Source organism: Diabrotica virgifera, chromosome 4 (genome assembly GCF_917563875.1).
Source record: "Diabrotica virgifera virgifera chromosome 4, PGI_DIABVI_V3a".
NCBI lineage: Eukaryota > Metazoa > Arthropoda > Insecta > Coleoptera > Chrysomelidae > Diabrotica > Diabrotica virgifera.
The window spans coordinates 190,310,300-190,331,889 of record NC_065446.1 but is presented as its reverse complement, the minus strand read 5'-3'; the positions used below and the strand labels follow the sequence as shown (position 1 = coordinate 190,331,889).

The following is a 21,590-nucleotide window of genomic DNA, read 5'->3' as shown; positions in this document are numbered from 1 at the left end:
TGAAGATAAAAAATATATTTGGAAAAGGTCAAAGACAAAAAGCTAAGGAGTATGATGTAGGGTCAAGCATAGGTGAAATGAGTGAAAGAGAAAGATTGGAGAGTTGGGTATGAGGGTTGAACTGAATGAAGAAAAGAAATGAAAGAAGTGTGAAAAGAGGGTATGGTAAATTAATTAGGTTTTGATTAAGAGGAGTTTATGTGGTTAGTAATGATTAGTATGTGTAAGGAGTTTGGAGCCAGTAAGGGAACGAAGAAGATAGTTGACAGTGGGTAAATAGGATGAAGAAGATAGCAGATAGGATAGGACAAGGGAAGGTATAACAAAGTAATAGGAATTATGAAAATAATTGACGGTGAATGGGGACAAAATTGCGGTTAAGGGATGTTTGTCGGTTAACACAATTGGGACTTTTCTTTAGGTCTTTGACAATTTCCAAATCCTCGTATAAGTCTAAACGGAGTGTATTTTTTTGTTGAATGTTGTGTATCAACTGGACCCCATCAGGAATCTTAAGTTCGTGTTTATTGACTTTTAAATGGTGTGAAAAAGCTGAAGTGGTATCTCTCTTACTGTGTTCTGCCGATCGGGTGGAAAGAGATCTATAAGTTCTACCAATGTAGGTAGCATCGCAGTCTGAACAAGAGAGTCTGTATACCCCACTACGACTCATGTAATGGATAGGGTCTTTGGTGTTAGTTAAGCTTTTATTGAGGGTGTTATTGACTTTAAATGAGATTTTGATGTTATCACAAGAATTAGAAATGATTTGTTTGACTCTTTCAGATAATTTGGAGTTATTAAACGGTAAGGAGGCATAAATTGGAGTAGTTGTGGAAGATGATGAGAAAGCGGATTGTTGAAGTAACTTAAGTTCTCTTTTCTGTTGAAGTTTAAGGATGATGTCTGGGTCATAACCATTGTTAACTGCAATTTGTTTGATGATGTTCAGTTCTTTGTTAAATTCAGTTGTAGATAGAGGAATAGAGTTTAATCTATATATAAAGCTACGAAATGCAGAAAGTTTATGTGAAAGAGGATGGTTAGAAGTGGAATGGATAACGTGATCAGTCTGTGTAGGTTTACGGTAGATACCAAAGTTGAAGTGGTCATCTAGTCTGGTAATAGATATGTCCAAGAAGTTAATGGAGTTAGAAGATTCTAGTTCCATGGTAAAAGTGATTTTAGGATGGATTAGATTGATTTTATGAAGTAAGTTGTGAGCTGAGTCGGAGTTACCAGATATGAGGACTAAAATGTCATCTACATAACGAAACCAATGTAATATCTCTGGATTTTTTGTGATATGATTGGATTCTAAATGATCCATAAAGACATCAGCTAAGAAAGGGGATAAGCAACTTCCCATTGCTAAACCATCTGGTTGTTGATAAAAGTTGTTGTTGAAGACAAAGTAATCTTGAGATAGGCAGATTTTGAGAATGTTTATAATAGATGAAGTGGTAGTGGAGGTCACCGAATTATTTAAAAGAAGCGAGTTGACCAGACTAATCGATTCATTTTTTGGGACTGAAGTGAATAAATTGCTAACATCAAAAGACAACATGACGATATTCGGATTAAGATTGACAAGTTGAAGTTTTTCAACTAATTGGCGAGAATTCAAAACAGTAAACTGTGGGGTGAAGTTAATAAAATTTTTAATAATGTTAAGAATGAATTTGGATAAAATAGAGACTGGAGTATTGATGAAACTGACAACGGGACGAATGGGAATGTCAACCTTGTGTATCTTTGGTAAACCGTATAACCTGGGAGTGAGTGGATTAGACGGAATTTTGGTGTAAGGTGCTTCATATTCAGAGAAGAAATCAGTAAACTGTTTAAGATTGTTTTTCATTTTTAAAACAAAAGATTTTGAAGGATCAACAGGGAGAAGATTAAAATTATTGTTATTTAGGAAAGATGTGACTTTGTCGATGTATAGTTGTTGGTCTAAAATAACAAGGCAGTTACCCTTATCTGCTTTACTAAAAATGAGGTGTTGGTTTTTGATTTTATTTTTAATAGATTTGAGTGTGGATAGAAGGGATTTAGACTTGTTAAATGAAAAATTGGGAAAAGATGAAGATGACGTGGAAGTAGAAGAGGAATTGATGTTGGAAATAGAAGAATTGTTATTAGAGAGAAGTTTAGTTTTGAATTTGTTGATAGTTTGGATGCAAGAGTTTCTGATTGATGTTTTTTGTGTAAGTGAAATGGAAAGATTTTGAATAACAGTGTCGGTCTCTATGGAAAGACTCTCAAGATCTCTGATAGATAGATTGGTGGGAATGGAGTGTTTAAGACCGAGGTTTAAGAGTTTTAATTCGTCATCTGAAAATTGGACATTTGAGAGATTTTTGATTCTTGGATGGAATCGAAAATTGGAAAAACTTTTGTTATGGGAAGCTTTTTGTTGATCAAGTCTAATCTTATTGTTAACTAAATGTTGTAATTTATTATTGACTCGGTTGAATTTAACTGAATGTGAACGATCTACCTTATCCTGAACGTCAGACAAGAGAGTATTAAGATTAATATAATGTAAAGTTTCGAGTAGAGAATCATATGTTACCTTTAGCTTACAGTCAATGTAGTTCAGTTTGCTATAATGTTTACAAATCTCTTTCTTCATGAGTTTAGTCTGCATAGCGTTCCTGATGTTGGGATGTACATTATTGGAAGTTCTAACTCTACAGAATGTTGGGAAGACTTTATTATGTAAACATCTGGATATGAACCATATGTCCAGCTTTATGTTGCTCCGTTGTGTGGCTAATCGCAAGTATTGTAGAGCCAAGTTGACCATACTGTCATATATAAACTAAAAAGGGGGTAGTTCCCTGGATTGGCTGTATACCTTATAGTTAAACAAACTGGAACATGAAGTAAAAACCACTTCTATGTAAAAGGTATATTTACTAAAAATTTTTAGAATCCCAATGGATTCAATAAAATGAGTTCATCAGAACGTTTTCAAACCTATCGGTCCATCATCAGTGATCTAAAATCAAATAAGTAATCCCACTATTAAAATTAAAAAGATGGTTGAAATTGTGAAAGTTAAAAAATGTGGTTATGATTACTTACTTGAATACTTGCAAAATAGCCCCAGAACCAAACAATGGTTGTGATTATAAATAAATCTGTGATTATAATAAATCTTGTTAATAACTCCAAATTATCTGAAAGAGTCAAACAAATCATTTCTAATTCTTGTGATAACATCAAAATCTCATTTAAAGTCAATAACACCCTCAATAAAAGCTTAACTAACACCAAAGACCCTATCCATTACATGAGTCGTAGTGGGGTATACAGACTCTCTTGTTCAGACTGCGATGCTACCTACATTGGTAGAACTTATAGATCTCTTTCCACCCGATCGGCAGAACACAGTAAGAGAGATACCACTTCAGCTTTTTCACACCATTTAAAAGTCAATAAACACGAACTTAAGATTCCTGATGGGGTCCAGTTGATACACAACATTCAACAAAAAAATACACTCCGTTTAGACTTATACGAGGATTTGGAAATTGTCAAAGACCTAAAGAAAAGTCCCAATTGTGTTAACCGACAAACATCCCTTAACCGCAATTTTGTCCCCATTCACCGTCAATTATTTTCATAATTCCTATTACTTTGTTATACCTTCCCTTGTCCTATCCTATCTGCTATCTTCTTCATCCTATTTACCCACTGTCAACTATCTTCTTCGTTCCCTTACTGGCTCCAAACTCCTTACACATACTAATCATTACTAACCACATAAACTCCTCTTAATCAAAACCTAATTAATTTACCATACCCTCTTTTCACACTTCTTTCATTTCTTTTCTTCATTCAGTTCAACCCTCATACCCAACTCTCCAATCTTTCTCTTTCACTCATTTCACCTATGCTTGACCCTACATCATACTCCTTAGCTTTTTGTCTTTGACCTTTTCCAAATATATTTTTTATCTTCACATCTAACATTTCATCACTTTATTTCTTTAATCACAGTTAAACTCAGTCATTCTTTAATCAAATTATAACAATATTCATTCTCTTAATTTTGTTTTATTAATTCTATTTCATTCATTACACCTATTGTTTTCTATACTAATTAAATTTTAGTTTGTATCAACTGGGCAACCTGTTTTTCCTAAAATTATTTATTATCAATTACATATTCACCAGTTTGTCACAAGAATTTTCTCAATTTCATTAAAATTTTTCCATAATAATTGCATTCCTGAATCACATTTTCTACTATCAGATTGACTTTATCCTAACTCCAATCTATATAAAATTTTTTAATTTTCACCTACATCCAAACAATACTTTCCCTACTACCTATACAACCATCAATACACATGCTGTGGACATATAAATTTCTTGATATAATAATATCCCTTTTCAAAATTTAAAACTTCTTCTACAACACCACTTATTTAATTTTATTTCTGTTATTACTACTAATCAGCTCACTTTATCATATTGTAATTTTTTGATCAGGTTAATTTTATTTGATACAGTCAATTTGTAGTTACCTACAGTTAAAATAATTTTATTTTGTAAAACACATTATCTTTTAATTTTAAACAACAATAGATTTAATTAACATACAATTTCAGATATTAAAAGCTTTAACATATCTTCTTCTGGATCATGACTTTGTTTTTTAAAATTCCTAGAAAATCGACTACCTTCTTCCTTAACTGTCAATGTCACATCAAGCATTTCCTTACATAGCTTTGACACTTAGTAGTCATCGTTGACCGAAGATGGTTGATTGGGTCCTCGGGTAGAGTTTCACCATGTTCCCAGAGGTTTAATCCTTTAACATCGGCGTTTAGCCATTTTAAATTTATTTCAACATAATGTAGATTTATTTATAATCACAACCATTGTTTAGTTCTGGGGCTATTTTGCAAGTATTCAAGTAAGTAATCATAACCACATTTTTTAACTTTCACAATTTCAACCATCTTTTTAATTTTAATAGTGGGATTACTTATTTGATTTTAGATCACTGATGATGGACCGATAGGTTTGAAAACGTTCTGATGAACTCATTTTATTGAATCCATTGGGATTCTAAAAATTTTTAGTAAATATACCTTTTACATAGAAGTGGTTTTTACTTCATGTTCCAGTTTGTTTAACTATAAGGTATACAGGCAATCCAGGGAACTACCCCCTTTTTAGTTTATATATGACAGTATGGTCAACTTGGCTCTACAATACTTGCGATTAGCCACACAACGGAGCAACATAAAGCTGGACATATGGTTCATATCCAGATGTTTACATAATAAAGTCTTCCCAACATTCTGTAGAGTTAGAACTTCCAATAATGTACATCCCAACATCAGGAACGCTATGCAGACTAAACTCATGAAGAAAGAGATTTGTAAACATTATAGCAAACTGAACTACATTGACTGTAAGCTAAAGGTAACATATGATTCTCTACTCGAAACTTTACATTATATTAATCTTAATACTCTCTTGTCTGACGTTCAGGATAAGGTAGATCGTTCACATTCAGTTAAATTCAACCGAGTCAATAATAAATTACAACATTTAGTTAACAATAAGATTAGACTTGATCAACAAAAAGCTTCCCATAACAAAAGTTTTTCCAATTTTCGATTCCATCCAAGAATCAAAAATCTCTCAAATGTCCAATTTTCAGATGACGAATTAAAACTCTTAAACCTCGGTCTTAAACACTCCATTCCCACCAATCTATCTATCAGAGATCTTGAGAGTCTTTCCATAGAGACCGACACTGTTATTCAAAATCTTTCCATTTCACTTACACAAAAAACATCAATCAGAAACTCTTGCATCCAAACTATCAACAAATTCAAAACTAAACTTCTCTCTAATAACAATTCTTCTATTTCCAACATCAATTCCTCTTCTACTTCCACGTCATCTTCATCTTTTCCCAATTTTTCATTTAACAAGTCTAAATCCCTTCTATCCACACTCAAATCTATTAAAAATAAAATCAAAAACCAACACCTCATTTTTAGTAAAGCAGATAAGGGTAACTGCCTTGTTATTTTAGACCAACAACTATACATCGACAAAGTCACATCTTTCCTAAATAACAATAATTTTAATCTTCTCCCTGTTGATCCTTCAAAATCTTTTGTTTCAAAAATGAAAAACAATCTTAAACAGTTTACTGATTTCTTCTCTGAATATGAAGCACCTTACACCAAAATTCCGTCTAATCCACTCACTCCCAGGTTATACGGTTTACCAAAGATACACAAGGTTGACATTCCCATTCGTCCCGTTGTCAGTTTCATCAATACTCCAGTCTCTATTTTATCCAAATTCATTCTTAACATTATTAAAAATTTTATTAACTTCACCCCACAGTTTACTGTTTTGAATTCTCGCCAATTAGTTGAAAAACTTCAACTTGTCAATCTTAATCCGAATATCGTCATGTTGTCTTTTGATGTTAGCAATTTATTCACTTCAGTCCCAAAAAATGAATCGATTAGTCTGGTCAACTCGCTTCTTTTAAATAATTCGGTGACCTCCACTACCACTTCATCTATTATAAACATTCTCAAAATCTGCCTATCTCAAGATTACTTTGTCTTCAACAACAACTTTTATCAACAACCAGATGGTTTAGCAATGGGAAGTTGCTTATCCCCTTTCTTAGCTGATGTCTTTATGGATCATTTAGAATCCAATCATATCACAAAAAATCCAGAGATATTACATTGGTTTCGTTATGTAGATGACATTTTAGTCCTCATATCTGGTAACTCCGACTCAGCTCACAACTTACTTCATAAAATCAATCTAATCCATCCTAAAATCACTTTTACCATGGAACTAGAATCTTCTAACTCCATTAACTTCTTGGACATATCTATTACCAGACTAGATGACCACTTCAACTTTGGTATCTACCGTAAACCTACACAGACTGATCACGTTATCCATTCCACTTCTAACCATCCTCTTTCACATAAACTTTCTGCATTTCGTAGCTTTATATATAGATTAAACTCTATTCCTCTATCTACAACTGAATTTAACAAAGAACTGAACATCATCAAACAAATTGCAGTTAACAATGGTTATGACCCAGACATCATCCTTAAACTTCAACAGAAAAGAGAACTTAAGTTACTTCAACAATCCGCTTTCTCATCATCTTCCACAACTACTCCAATTTATGCCTCCTTACCGTTTAATAACTCCAAATTATCTGAAAGAGTCAAACAAATCATTTCTAATTCTTGTGATAACATTAAAATCTCATTTAAAGTCAATAACACCCTCAATAAAAGCTTAACTAACACCAAAGACCCTATCCATTACATGAGTCGTAGTGGGGTATACAGACTCTCTTGTTCAGACTGCGATGCTACCTACATTGGTAGAACTTATAGATCTCTTTCCACCCGATCGGCAGAACACAGTAAGAGAGATACCACTTCAGCTTTTTCACACCATTTAAAAGTCAATAAACACGAACTTAAGATTCCTGATGGGGTCCAGTTGATACACAACATTCAACAAAAAAATACACTCCGTTTAGACTTATACGAGGATTTGGAAATTGTCAAAGACCTAAAGAAAAGTCCCAATTGTGTTAACCGACAAACATCCCTTAACCGCAATTTTGTCCCCATTCACCGTCAATTATTTTCATAATTCCTATTACTTTGTTATACCTTCCCTTGTCCTATCCTATCTGCTATCTTCTTCATCCTATTTACCCACTGTCAACTATCTTCTTCGTTCCCTTACTGGCTCCAAACTCCTTACACATACTAATCATTACTAACCACATAAACTCCTCTTAATCAAAACCTAATTAATTTACCATACCCTCTTTTCACACTTCTTTCATTTCTTTTCTTCATTCAGTTCAACCCTCATACCCAACTCTCCAATCTTTCTCTTTCACTCATTTCACCTATGCTTGACCCTACATCATACTCCTTAGCTTTTTGTCTTTGACCTTTTCCAAATATATTTTTTATCTTCACATCTAACATTTCATCACTTTATTTCTTTAATCACAGTTAAACTCAGTCATTCTTTAATCAAATTATAACAATATTCATTCTCTTAATTTTGTTTTATTAATTCTATTTCATTCATTACACCTATTGTTTTCTATACTAATTAAATTTTAGTTTGTATCAACTGGGCAACCTGTTTTTCCTAAAATTATTTATTATCAATTACATATTCACCAGTTTGTCACAAGAATTTTCTCAATTTCATTAAAATTTTTCCATAATAATTGCATTCCTGAATCACATTTTCTACTATCAGATTGACTTTATCCTAACTCCAATCTATATAAAATTTTTTAATTTTCACCTACATCCAAACAATACTTTCCCTACTACCTATACAACCATCAATACACATGCTGTGGACATATAAATTTCTTGATATAATAATATCCCTTTTCAAAATTTAAAACTTCTTCTACAACACCACTTATTTAATTTTATTTCTGTTATTACTACTAATCAGCTCACTTTATCATATTGTAATTTTTTGATCAGGTTAATTTTATTTGATACAGTCAATTTGTAGTTACCTACAGTTAAAATAATTTTATTTTGTAAAACACATTATCTTTTAATTTTAAACAACAATAGATTTAATTAACATACAATTTCAGATATTAAAAGCTTTAACATATCTTCTTCTGGATCATGACTTTGTTTTTTAAAATTCCTAGAAAATCGACTACCTTCTTCCTTAACTGTCAATGTCACATCAAGCATTTCCTTACATAGCTTTGACACTTAGTAGTCATCGTTGACCGAAGATGGTTGATTGGGTCCTCGGGTAGAGTTTCACCATGTTCCCAGAGGTTTAATCCTTTAACATCGGCGTTTAGCCATTTTAAATTTATTTCAACATAATGTAGATTTATTTATAATCACAACCATTGTTTGGTTCTGGGGCTATTTTGCAAGTATTCAAGTAAGTAATCATAACCACATTTTTTAACTTTCACAATTTCAACCATCTTTTTAATTTTAATAGTGGGATTACTTATTTGATTTTAGATCACTGATGATGGACCGATAGGTTTGAAAACGTTCTGATGAACTCATTTTATTGAATCCATTGGGATTCTAAAAATTTTTAGTAAATATACCTTTTACATAGAAGTGGTTTTTACTTCATGTTCCAGTTTATTTTAATATTAGTTTTACGAAGAAAATGTAAAAAACATTTTTTTCTTAGAATCAGTTTTTCCATCGAATTGCATGGCCAAAAAGTAATTAAAAATTCCTACCCCGAGATGGGGTGGCAACCACCCCCAAGGTTTTAGTGTATGATAGCGGCATGATATATAAAATGATCCTTGGACTATTCCCTACCTTCTGTAAAAATTTCAAGTAAATCCATGCTGGACGAAAAAATTGCGAGCCAAGATGCTTCATTTTCTCAATCGACTATTGGGGCCGACCGACCGACTCTGTCCCGTCATACAGCTGACCGACTATAATAACTTTTATTTATATTTAATTTAGAATGTGTGTACTGATTTTCAGCCTTAGTAAATGGAAATAATTACCTTCGTAAAAAAACAACTTTGATACCCTCTCAGTAACCCATGTTCTACGTTTCGCTTGACCGACCGCAGTATGTTTCTCTACACACTCACAGTAATCAACTGTGAAAAATCTAGCTTTAGTAAATTCAAATAGATTTTTCAGCGCTGTCTCTTGGTCTATAATATTTAATCCGTTTTTGTAGTTAAATCTAGGTGATTCTATATAGCTATATATTCCACTCAGTACTTCATTAATAAATATGATAGTCAAAATATGGATTTTTTTCTAAACATACGCCAACTCCTTTATTTATTGCTGTACTCTCTGAATTGCAGATATTTAACAGCAAATTTAATTTTGATGAATATGCGTAATTTAATTTTGGAATATGTAACCCGAACCCTATGTTTGCCTTTTATTGAGTGTTTGATGCATCCGTAAAAACAAATTGATTTGATTTGCAAAGAGAGAGCTTTTTGCTTTGAACGTCATATTTTGAACGATACCGTTTTTAGAAATGTTTAATAAATTTATTTTTGGGATCTGTTAGTATTGCACTTAAAATTAAATGAAAAAAGAAGGAAGCATAATAATTATTATTTTTGTTTCTCTAAATAGTTCGATATTATTTAATGCCTCAAGTACTTAAGATTTTTCTTTACAGTTACCATGTCCAAAATGTCGATGACTAATTTTGAGAATATTTTAAACAAGAATAAAAAACCGCTAAATGCCGTAAAAATGAGTGGCGCATACAATATTCCAGCTACAAAAGATCTGATATGAATATTACTTGGCGCGAAAATGTACTTTCCTCTTGATGCAAAACAAAATGCTAGTTTTATTTTAAAAGATTTTTCCGTAATATTTGCTCAATTTTAAGTACAACGCGCCTCAAAAGAGTAACTTTGATACAGTTTGAATTTTGAAACTCTCTTGTGGCGCGTTTACTTTAAATTTAGCAAATATTATGGAAAAATCTTTTAAAATAAAACCAGAATTTTGTTTTTCATCAAAATGAAAGTACATTTTCGGGCCACGTAATATTCATATCAGATCTATTGTAGCTGGAGTATTGTATGCGCCACTCATTTTTACGGCGTTTAGCGGTTTTATATTCTTTTATCAGGAGTTTTTCAAAGTTATTTATAAATTAAATGTATGAAGTTGAATGCAATGTTTCTCGATTACACGTTAAGCTTTATAAATGGTCGCCTTTGTCGCATTATCTCCCAAATGATCTAGGGTCCATCGAATGTACACTAGATTTTTTTCTGTTCGAAATAGATTGAAAAAAAATATTGGGATGGCCGGTTAATGAAATCTGATTGCCCGTTGCCAGATCAAATTTAGCGTCGTAACCACTACAACTACATAAACCACTTCGCGAATAATCGTTTACTACTGGATTATACTTTTGTAGCTTAATAACTTCTTATCGGCTTAACCGAATTTGATCACTAAACATGAGTTTGAAACGTACTGACAAGTAGTATCTGATGCATCTAAGGTCAAGTATGATAACTGAAGCTGTTACAGGAATTATTAAGCTTGAAAAACCGTTTTCCCATAGGAAATAGATTTAGTCATAATTATGAAGCCTATAACTTAAAAATTCGAATTTTCTTGGATATGAGGTATACACCGTCAGATTTGTCTATAAATGCTCAGTTATTGGCTCAATTCGTAGGTTGAAATTTTGAATAATTGTCGGAAACCCAAAATTTTCAACGTTTAGTTTTTCAGTTTTTTGGCTATACTGAGCTGTGGGTATGTCTGTTCCTGACGGATTAAACACTATTTGAAAGCTTAACTCAGCACTATTGATTTGGAGTATTTGCGGTTCTTCTGTCTCTTCTTGAAGCGAAGATATATACCCCCAAAAAATATGCCCTTTTGTAGATATGAAGTCGTATAGCTGGCTTATGGGTGGTCAAAAGTCACAAACTACACCGGTTCTGAATCGGCCCTGACCCCCTCTTCAAACACAGAAAACAAATTCAAATCGGTTTAACTTTTCCACAACAAATACATACATATATATATATATATATATATATATATATATATATATATATATATATATATATATATATATATATATATATATATATATAAATACATACATACATACATATCCACAAACATTTTCCCTTTTTTAAATAGAAATTCAGTTATATTTTTGAGCTCGGTAACTTTTGAATGGTATAACCGATTTTTAAAATTAGACATGCTTTGGAAAGGTGATGATCAGTACTATTAGAAGCCGCAAAGGTCGGACTTCAATTTTCGAAGTTTTTGGGAGTTTTGAGGACGAGAACGAAAAACAGACCCTAAATAAGAAGGGCCGTAAAATCCACACCCTTGAACCATAATGGATGGTTGACATATGAATGGGTGAGTCTTTTCCTGAACTTTAAGATGGAAGTTGGCCCAATTTTCAATTCAGTCAGATTTAGAAAATCGAAAGTTGCGTGTATATACAGGGTGTCCCGAAAAGATTGGTCATAAATTATACCACACATTCTGGGGTCAAAAATAGTTCGATTGAACCTAACGTACCTTAGTACAAATATGCTCATAAAAAAGTTACAGCCCTTTGAAGTTACAAAATGAAAATCGATTTTTTTCAATATATCGAAAACTATTAGAGATTTTTTATTGAAAATGGACATGTATCATTCTTATGGCAGGAACATCTTAAAACAAAATTATAGTGAAATTTGTCTACCCCATAAAAATTTATGGGGATTTTGTTCCCTTAAACCCCCCCAAACTTTTGTGTACGTTTCAATGAATTCATTATTGTGGTACCATTAGTTAAACACAACGTTTTTAAAACTTTTTTGCCTCTTAGTATTTTTTCGATAAACCAGTTTTTATTGAGATGCGGCTTCTTTTTCAATATATTTACGTAAAAATTTTATGGGGGTTTTGTTCCTTTAAACCCCCCAAATATTTGTGTACGTTCCAATTAAACTATTATTGTGGTACCATTAGTTAAACACAGTGTTTTTACTTTTGTCTCTTAGTCTTGTTTTCATAAGTCACCTTTTATCGAGTTGTAGCTTCTTTTTCAAAATATACCTAAAAATGTAAATTATAAATAAATTTTCAGATTATTAACAGGTCTCTATAATCGTACTTAACCATATACAAATATGTGGTGGATTCGAAAAATATTCAAAATATCTCGATAAACACTGGCTTATCGAAAAAGAACTAAGAGGCAAAAAAGTTTTAGAAATAATGTGTTTAACTAATGGTGCCACAATAATAATTTAATTGGAACGTACACAAAAGTTTGGTGGGTTTAAGGGAACAAAACCCCCATAAAATTTTTATGGGGTGCCCAAATTTTACTTAAATTTTTTTTTAAAATGTTGCTGCCATAAAAATGCCACATTTCCATTTTCAATAAAAAATCTGTGAGAGTTTGCGATATATGAAAAAAAATCGATTTTCATTTTGTAACTTCAAAGGGCTGTAACTTTTTTTGTGTGCACTATTGTATATAGGTAAGTGAGGTTCAATCAACTTATTTTTGACCCCAGGATCTGTGGTATAATTTATGACCAATCTTTTCGGGACACCCTGTATAGTGCCGCGTGTAGGGGGTATGGTTGTGCGCCACTGGCGAGAACTGCCGTTCTCTGGTAATAATAAAGATATTTTGATTTAGTACTGTACATTTTAAATTTGGTATTGTAGTAGTATAAAATGATGAGTGTGCTAATAACTGGCAAAATAACAAAAAAGACGGAAAATATAATAAGTTGTGAATAAAAAGGGACACTAGTAGTCCTGTCGCCAGGGGGGGTACAACGGCCTCCTGTATTCAGATGGACTTACCCAAGTTTTTATTATGTATTTTGGCCCGTAGAACACGAATTTTTTGGGTAACAGTTGTTCCGGATGTCGAAAAGATTGTTATAAACAAAGAAGTTGAGGAATTACATAACAGCGGTTTGTCGCAAAACAAAACATGTTTTTGTATTTTTTGGGCCATTCTAACCAAAAAATGTTCCTACAAGTTTTTTCGTATGATGCATAGTTTTCGAGATAAACGCGATTGAACTTTCAAAAAATCGAAAAATTGCAATTTTTGAACCCGAATAACTTTTGATTAAAAAATAAAATAGCAATTCGGCTTACCGAATTTGAAAGTTCAAGTCAAATTCTATCGGTTTCGAATATATACATTGCTAAAAATTTATGTGTTTATGGCTAAAAAAAGCTATAAACACATAGTGTTTCCCGTGCCTAATACATGCGTTTACATGCATGCTACGTAGAAATAGCCTCGCTTGCACTTGTACCTACTCTACCTACTCGTTCGATTTTAAATGAGAAATCATTGAAAACATCACTCCAGCACTAGGTGTTTATACTTTTGTTTAACAATAAAATAATAAATTTTTAGCAATACAAATAACTAAAACCGATATACTTTGACTTAAACTTTCAAATGCGGTAAGCAGAATTGCTACTTTATTTTTTAATCAAAAGTTATTCGGGTACAAAAATTGCAATTTTTCGATTTTTTGAAAGTTCCACCGCGTTTATCTCGAAAACTATGCATCCTACGAAAAAATTTGTAGGAACACTTTTTGGTTAGAATGGCCCAAAAAATACAAAAACATGTTTTGTTTTGCGAGAAATCGCTGTTATGTAATTCCTCAACTTCTTTGTTTATAACAATCTTATCGACATCCGGATCAACTGTTACCCAAAAAATTCGTATTCTACGGGTCAAAATACATAGAAAAAACTTGGGTAAGTCCATCTGAATACAGGAGGCCGTTGTACCCCCCCTGGCGACAGGACTATAGTGTAGGTAGGAAATTATCCATAGACCCTATAAATTTACAGTATATTGATAATTTTCCATCTTTAGACGAATCGGAGTCAAAGGAAATTTTATAAAATTCTCCTGTCACAATGGCAGCTGTCAAACTCCTCCAGTACGTCTAAAGGTGGGAAACTATCAATATGATGTAAATTTATAGAAAAACTTACTAAGGAAGTAAAACCTCACTTGTAGGTAAATGGTATAAAAATTTATTAAAATTTTTATCTAAAATGATCCAAATTGGATTGAAGTGGGTACATCTATGGTACAAAAATTACACAAACGTTTTCGGACCGATCAGTCCATCATCAGGTAGAAAATTTTAGATCCAAAGTAGTTGGAACTAGCTACATAGTTAGGTCAAATGACCTTAAAATTACAATAATCAGGCCCTTTCGGCTACAACAATGTCGACAATAAGTCGATGTTTGAAGAATTTATAAATGTAGTGGTACATAACGTTGTCTTCATCTTGGCTTCAAACTGAGGTCAGTTTGAAGCCAAGATGAAGACAACTTTATAGTACCACTACATTTATAAATTCTTCAAACATCGACTTATTATCGACATTGTTGTAGCCGAAAGGGCCTGATTATTGTAATTTTAAGGTTTTTGACCTAACTATGTAGCTAGTTCCAACTAGATTGGATCTAAAGTTTTCTACCTGATGATGGACTGATCGGTCCGAAAACGTTTGTGTGATTTTTGTACCATAGATGTACCCACTTCAATCCAATTTGGATCATTTTAGATAAAAATTTTAATAAATTTATATACCATTTACCTACAAGTGAGGTTTTACTTCCTTAGTAAGTTTTTTTTATTATGGTATACAGCCAATGAGAGGAATCTTTTCCTTTATAGTAAATTTATAGGTTTATATTGATAATTTCCCCCCTCGACAAGTTTAATCTCTTTCCATTAAGGCCATGGGTACATAATTCGCAAATATTTTACGGCTTTCCCTACTTTTTCTGTCTTTACACGGCAAATTACGTGTAGTAAAATTCACACTGGAATGGATACGTAAACATTACTAGAATGTCATTCTACTTGAAAATGTCATAATTAAAGAGATGGCTTTTGAATGTTCTTGGATAACTGCTATTTGTATAATTGCAAATTATTAATTCAGTTAATAAATGTGATTATTTCATTCATAGGAGATTCTGACCAATAGAAAGCTACAGAAATGCAAATTAAGGTGATAATTTTTGATAATATCCCGTCGTCAAGTATATTACGTCAGATGCCTTTCGTTGCTACGAAAAAATACATTCAGTGACATTAATGACAATTAATGTTTTAAAAGTTATAAAAGTGATGACTTTCAACCGTAAAATATTTTATATCAACTGTGTGTTTAACAGTACTAATTTGTACTTACATAAATAAATTACAATAAAATTTTGGTTTTGAACAGTTTTATTCATGAAATAATCGCAACAAATTGCACTCGATCTCTAAAATTAATATAGAATTTTTGCCCTCGTGACACTTTGACATAATTTCACTCGCCTTGGGCTCGTGAAATTAAAACTGTCAAAGTGTCACTCGGGAAAAATTCAATAATTTTAGAGCTCTTGTGCAATTACTACTGATAATTTTTTCATCAACTAATTTGTAATAATTTATAAGTAAAACAAAAACTAATACTCAATCGAGAAAAGAGGAAAAGTGTTAAAGTGATTTTTTAATAATATATTGTTACTATGGAATGCTTACAATTTTGAACATCTTTAACAACAAAATACTTGGATCACAAAATATTATTATCCTGATGTATTCTCTGCATCTTCCAAAAATAATACACAATAAATAACTTTCTATTAATTTCACGTCTTAAATCAATTATTTATCAAATACACTATAAATCAATATTATTTAATCAACAACTCAAAATATTCCCGATGCCATGTCAAATATTTAAAACGCTCACTGATTGTAACTGACAATATGCTGACAATATATTATTCGACTGAGTATGTTGTAAGACAAATATTACCATGGACATTGTGTTCATTTTTTTCGAATCCTGAAAAGACCAATAAATATTTTTGAAAAATTTAAACTCAGAATGAAAGACTATATTATTACCGAGGGCCGAAACTCCCTTAGAATAAATAAAAAGTTTATTTTGAATGAGATATTTGAAATTACAAATCACACTAAATTTTCTCTTAGTTTTTCTCCCCTGTAACTTATTAAAATAAACATTATAGAAGTTCTCAGGGACTTTCTGCCCTCGTCAATAACATAATCTTTCATTCTACGTTTAAATTTTTCAAAAATACTTATTAGTTTTCTCAGGATTCGAAAAAAATGAATCCCCATTTGAATAGCATTGCAGCCGAAAATACGTACCCTTCCTCTTAACAAGGTGTAATGTTTTTCGTCTTTTGCGTTATTGTGCCGGTTCTTAGTGCACTCATCACTATACAGGGTGAGTCATGAGGAACTGTACATACTCCTACCTCATATAGAGGCCCCTATGGGGAATAACAAATGACCATTAAAAAGTGTCTACTCCCATTGTTTAATAATATACAGGGCGAGTTTCGCATTTTGACAGAAATTTATATTCGTCATAATTTTTGAACGGTCAGATCAATGTGTCTCTTATTTTGGTCAATCGTTACACTATTACCACCTAATCAACTGATTTATTCAAACTAGAAAAACATCACGTCCGGCTTTAAAAAATTAGTTCGTTCGGGTCTTAAAAAATTTCACCCTGTATACGCTTTTTGAAAACTCTAATATTAATTTTACAAATTAGACAAATAGGCAATTAAAATGACATATTTATTTTTTTCCCCACATGATCATTTAATTTTTTATAAAAAAATCAAATTTGACTATGAATTAAAAATTTGGTAAAGTGAACCATAGATTTAAAAAAAATTAACTTTTATTACAAAAATTAATTTTTTTTGAACAAATATTTAATTTATGTTACCACCAATCAACTGATTTATTCAAGCAAGAAAAAAATCAGTCTCGGATTTAAAAAATAAGTTCGTTTTGGTCTTAGAAAAAATTTCACCCTGTATACGCTTTTTGAAAACTCTAATATGAATTTTACGAATTAGACAAATGGGCAATTAAAATGGCGTATTTATTTTTTCCCCACATGATTACTTAATTTTTTATTAAAAAATCAATTTGTCAAAATCGCAATTTTACCATAAAAATAAAAAAAATTAAACAACGTTTTTCTTAAAATTAAAAGTTTCACCATTTTTTTTTTCTATAACACGTCTAGATCTAAAACTCCCATAACACTTCTCTTTGGACTCTATAATTTAACATAGACGTGATCAAATAGATAAATTTTAAATTTTTCTCTTAATTTTTGCGATTTAACTTTGCAATTCACGAAGCTGCACCTTTTATTTTTTTAAATTCATAACTTTTATGAGAAGAAGACTGAAAGTCTACAACAATAATTGTCACTATGTTAAGAGATATGTGCTGTAAAAATTTCAGAAATTTTTTTTTAAATGGAACTTTGTAGCGAATTAAACCCTGATATCATCTTTTTTTTTTTTTCATTTTTTGGTTAAAATTCCGATTTTGACAAATTTGATTTTTTAATAAAAAATTAAGTAATCGGGTCGGGAAAAAAATAAATGTACCATTTTAATTGCCTATTTGTCTAATTTGTAAAATACACATTAGAGTTTTCAAAAAGCGTATACAGTGTGAAATTTTTTCTAAGACCAAAACGAAATAATTTTTTAAATCCGGGCCTGATTTTTTTCTAGTTTGAATAAATCAGTTGATTGGGTGGTAACATAAATTAAATATTTGTTCGAAAAAAATTAATTTTTGTAATAATAGTAAATTTTTTTAAATCTATGGTTTACTTTACCAAACTTTTAATTCATAGTCAAATTTGATTTTTTTATAAAAAATTAAGTAATCTTGTGGGGAAAAAAATAAATATGCCATTTTAATTGCCTATTTGTCTAATTTGTAAAATTCATATTAGAATTTTCAAAAAGCGTATACAGGGTGAAATTTTTTCTGTGACCCAAACGAACTAATTTTTTAAAGCCGGACCTGATTTTTTTCTCGTTTGAATAAATCAGTTGATTAGGTGGTATAGTTCATCCCAAACCCTTCGTTCAGTGCGTCGACGATAAAATGTCGAAACATACTAACCTAGAATGACAATTATTGTAATTGTACCCCTTGACATTGTGAAAGTAGGCAATTATCCGTCCACGAATACATAATTTTCTGAGTTCTAAGTATATTAATCGTGATAGAGAAAATTCGACAAACTATGATGCACTGAAAGAAGGGTTTGGGATGGACTGTAATAGTGTAACGATTGACAAAAATAAGAGACACATCGATCTGACCGTTCAAAAATTATGACGAATATAAATTTCTGTCAAAATGCGAAACTCGCCCTGTATATTATTAAACAAGGGGAGCGACACTTTTTAATGGTCATTTGTTATTCCCCATAGGAGCCTCTATACGAGGTAGGAGTATGTACAGTTCCTCATGACTCACCCTGTATACTTATATTTTAGTAGTAGGTATTATCGTAAGAAAATTGTAATGACTTTACACGTATTTTGCAGGGATGCCTTGCTCCAGTTAAGATAAACATTCCAAAAGGTTCCATTCTCGATCCAAGTGATAATGCTGCAGTGGTCGGTGGAAACGTGTTAACTTCTCAAAGGATAGTCGATGTTGTTCTTAAGGCATTCAGAGTTTGTGCAGCTTCACAAGGATGCATGAACAACATAACTTTTGGAGATGAAACCTGGGGTTGTTATGAAACAGTGGCTGGAGGTAGTGGCGCAGTAAGTACAAATAACATAAACACTAATCTTTATCGTTGAAACACGGTTTTTTTCATTTGCTTTTATTATTGGTCCACTATCAGGAATTACCAGGAAATTTCATAAATAATAAATAACAGAAGAGAAGTCAAGATAATCGAAAAATAGAAAAAAATCTGGTCACACCAGATAATTAGGAATAAAACAAGAGAAGTATCATTATTATTTTCTGAGCAATAACATTGCAAAAATCGTTCTGTGGGAAAAACAGATTGAATAAAATTTAAACTATTTAACGAATCATCTTGAAATTTTTTGCGCATTATATAGAATGTTTGGCTCAACTTTTCGTGTTATATCAAAGTCTGAAGTTGATTTTCGCAAAAGTTATATAAAATTTTTGATTTTAGATATTTTAGTCTTGTTTTACAATTTTCGAAGCAGCAAATTATCGGACCAAAATTCAAAAACGGCCATTTTAAACCTTGGCTCATCTGCTAAAAGATTATTTCTCTCTTATAAGATATGTAATTACCTTATTTTTACCTCTAGCGATTTAAACGAAAAACTGCCAAAAATTGTTGACTCTTATTTGTTAAAACAAAAATTCTCGTCCGAAGTGTGGCGGATTTGTATTTATAATGTATAAGGTATATAGTACCCAAGAAATTTATTTGCACCAGGCTGGTCAAGTGCAAGTGTCCCGAACATGATATATTTTTGCTTATTTCCCTGGAGTATAAGGAACTAATATTAATACAACAAATGTAACAAATGCTAATTATTTTTAAAGGATACCCCTTTACTAGGCCGAACTGTATCAGGGCTAGTAGAAGTGAATCGATATTAGCATCTAGTGAAATTTACTTAACAATTCTATCGTTGAAAATGAATTTAAAAGCAAATGCGATAATTGCATACTGCCCTAATAAGCTTGTAATTTGATTCCTATATACTAATCTGCAAGAGGAAGGAAGAGCTTTTCGACGTCATATACTAATTTCGCTAACCGTTTATGCTCACAATGTACATAGCAGTATTTGAGGCATTCTAACAACATTTAAATGCGGAGAAGTAGTTGAAAATATCATTAGTTGCACAATTTTGTATCTTTTCAACACAGGCTCACATACACACATACATTTCCTTTGGTATATTCTCCGCTGCAACCCTTAGCACAAGTGAATTTAAATAAGCATCTTTTTTAAACTGACAAATAACGAGCAATCCACAATAATTATTTTCATCAAAGCTATCCGAGCAAAAAATTACGTATTTATTGTTTTAATCTGAATTTGTATCATTTGTTTATCAATTAATTTTGTTTAACATTGTAAAACATAACAAATCAGCCCAAATACAGAACTTCAATCAACAATAAAAAAAATTAACAAAAGTATAAGTAACAATAATAAAAATAAAATCAAAGAAGATGCTATATTATGTCCACCACCAACATCTCTACATAACCTAACTCTTCTTCACATTCAGTCGTGTGATGGATGACCGAAGTTAACTTTAACGTTTGAGTTAAAGTTAAGATAACTCTCAGGAATAACGATGCCTATAACTATTTAGGTAAAATTCGGTGTGATGTATCGGTCAGAGTTATGAGATAGTTATTTGATCAACGTTATTTTAGAAATAAGGTTTGAGGAAAAAAGGTTGAAGTAACAAAGAGAATCTTATGTAGAAATAGTACAAGTTGGAGTGAGCGCGAGAGATAGTTCGGAACATAGTAGATGACCGTGAAAGTAAATCCCCATCGTCGGCCACCGTCGATGACCGAACAGTGCCGAACAGCAAACAGCTGTTCGGGTTCAGTGTTGTTTCAAACCTTTCAAACAGTAGATAGAAACAGGGTTGCCAGATTGGTGTATTTTCCCACAATTTTGGGGTAATTTGAAAGCGAGGAAATTTTTGTAAGCAGAAATTGTAGTGGGATTTTTTGGGGGCGGAAAATTATGGGGTATTTTAAGGGGTCATGGTAAATTAAATTTGCGAATATACATAGAACTGCGTATATTATACCGGTGATTATACTCCCATAAAATGAAAACCATAGGAACTATTAATTATTTCCAGGGCCCTCGTTGATAAGTAGTATAATTTTGGTGTACTGTTCTCTTCATTTGACTACTAATTTATTAAAATGCGGCAAAAATTTAAATATGGGGTATTTGAGCTTCAATTTGAGGGAATTTCAGTTTCTAAGTGGGGGATTTATAAAATATCATCTGGTAACTCTGGATAGAAAGCTCAGTAGATACTTAAAATAAAATTTCAACTTCGTATTACGTATTACCCTTCTATTCTTATTTATTAAATTATTAGCTTCTAAATTCACTTGATTTCTGTCTAAAAACAAGT

The 21,590-nt window shown here is 31.7% G+C and overlaps 1 protein-coding gene across 2 annotated transcripts in view; it reads left to right on the top strand.

The window, feature by feature from the left end:
* Nucleotides 1–21,590, top strand: part of LOC126884042 (5-oxoprolinase) — a 657,750-nt gene that overhangs the window by 239,684 nt on the left and 396,476 nt on the right. For both annotated transcript variants that reach the window (XM_050649831.1, XM_050649830.1), the window contains exon 15: nt 19,017–19,241. In XM_050649831.1, coding sequence (XP_050505788.1) covers nt 19,017–19,241 — 225 coding nt within the window. The remainder of the gene's footprint in view (nt 1–19,016; nt 19,242–21,590) is intronic.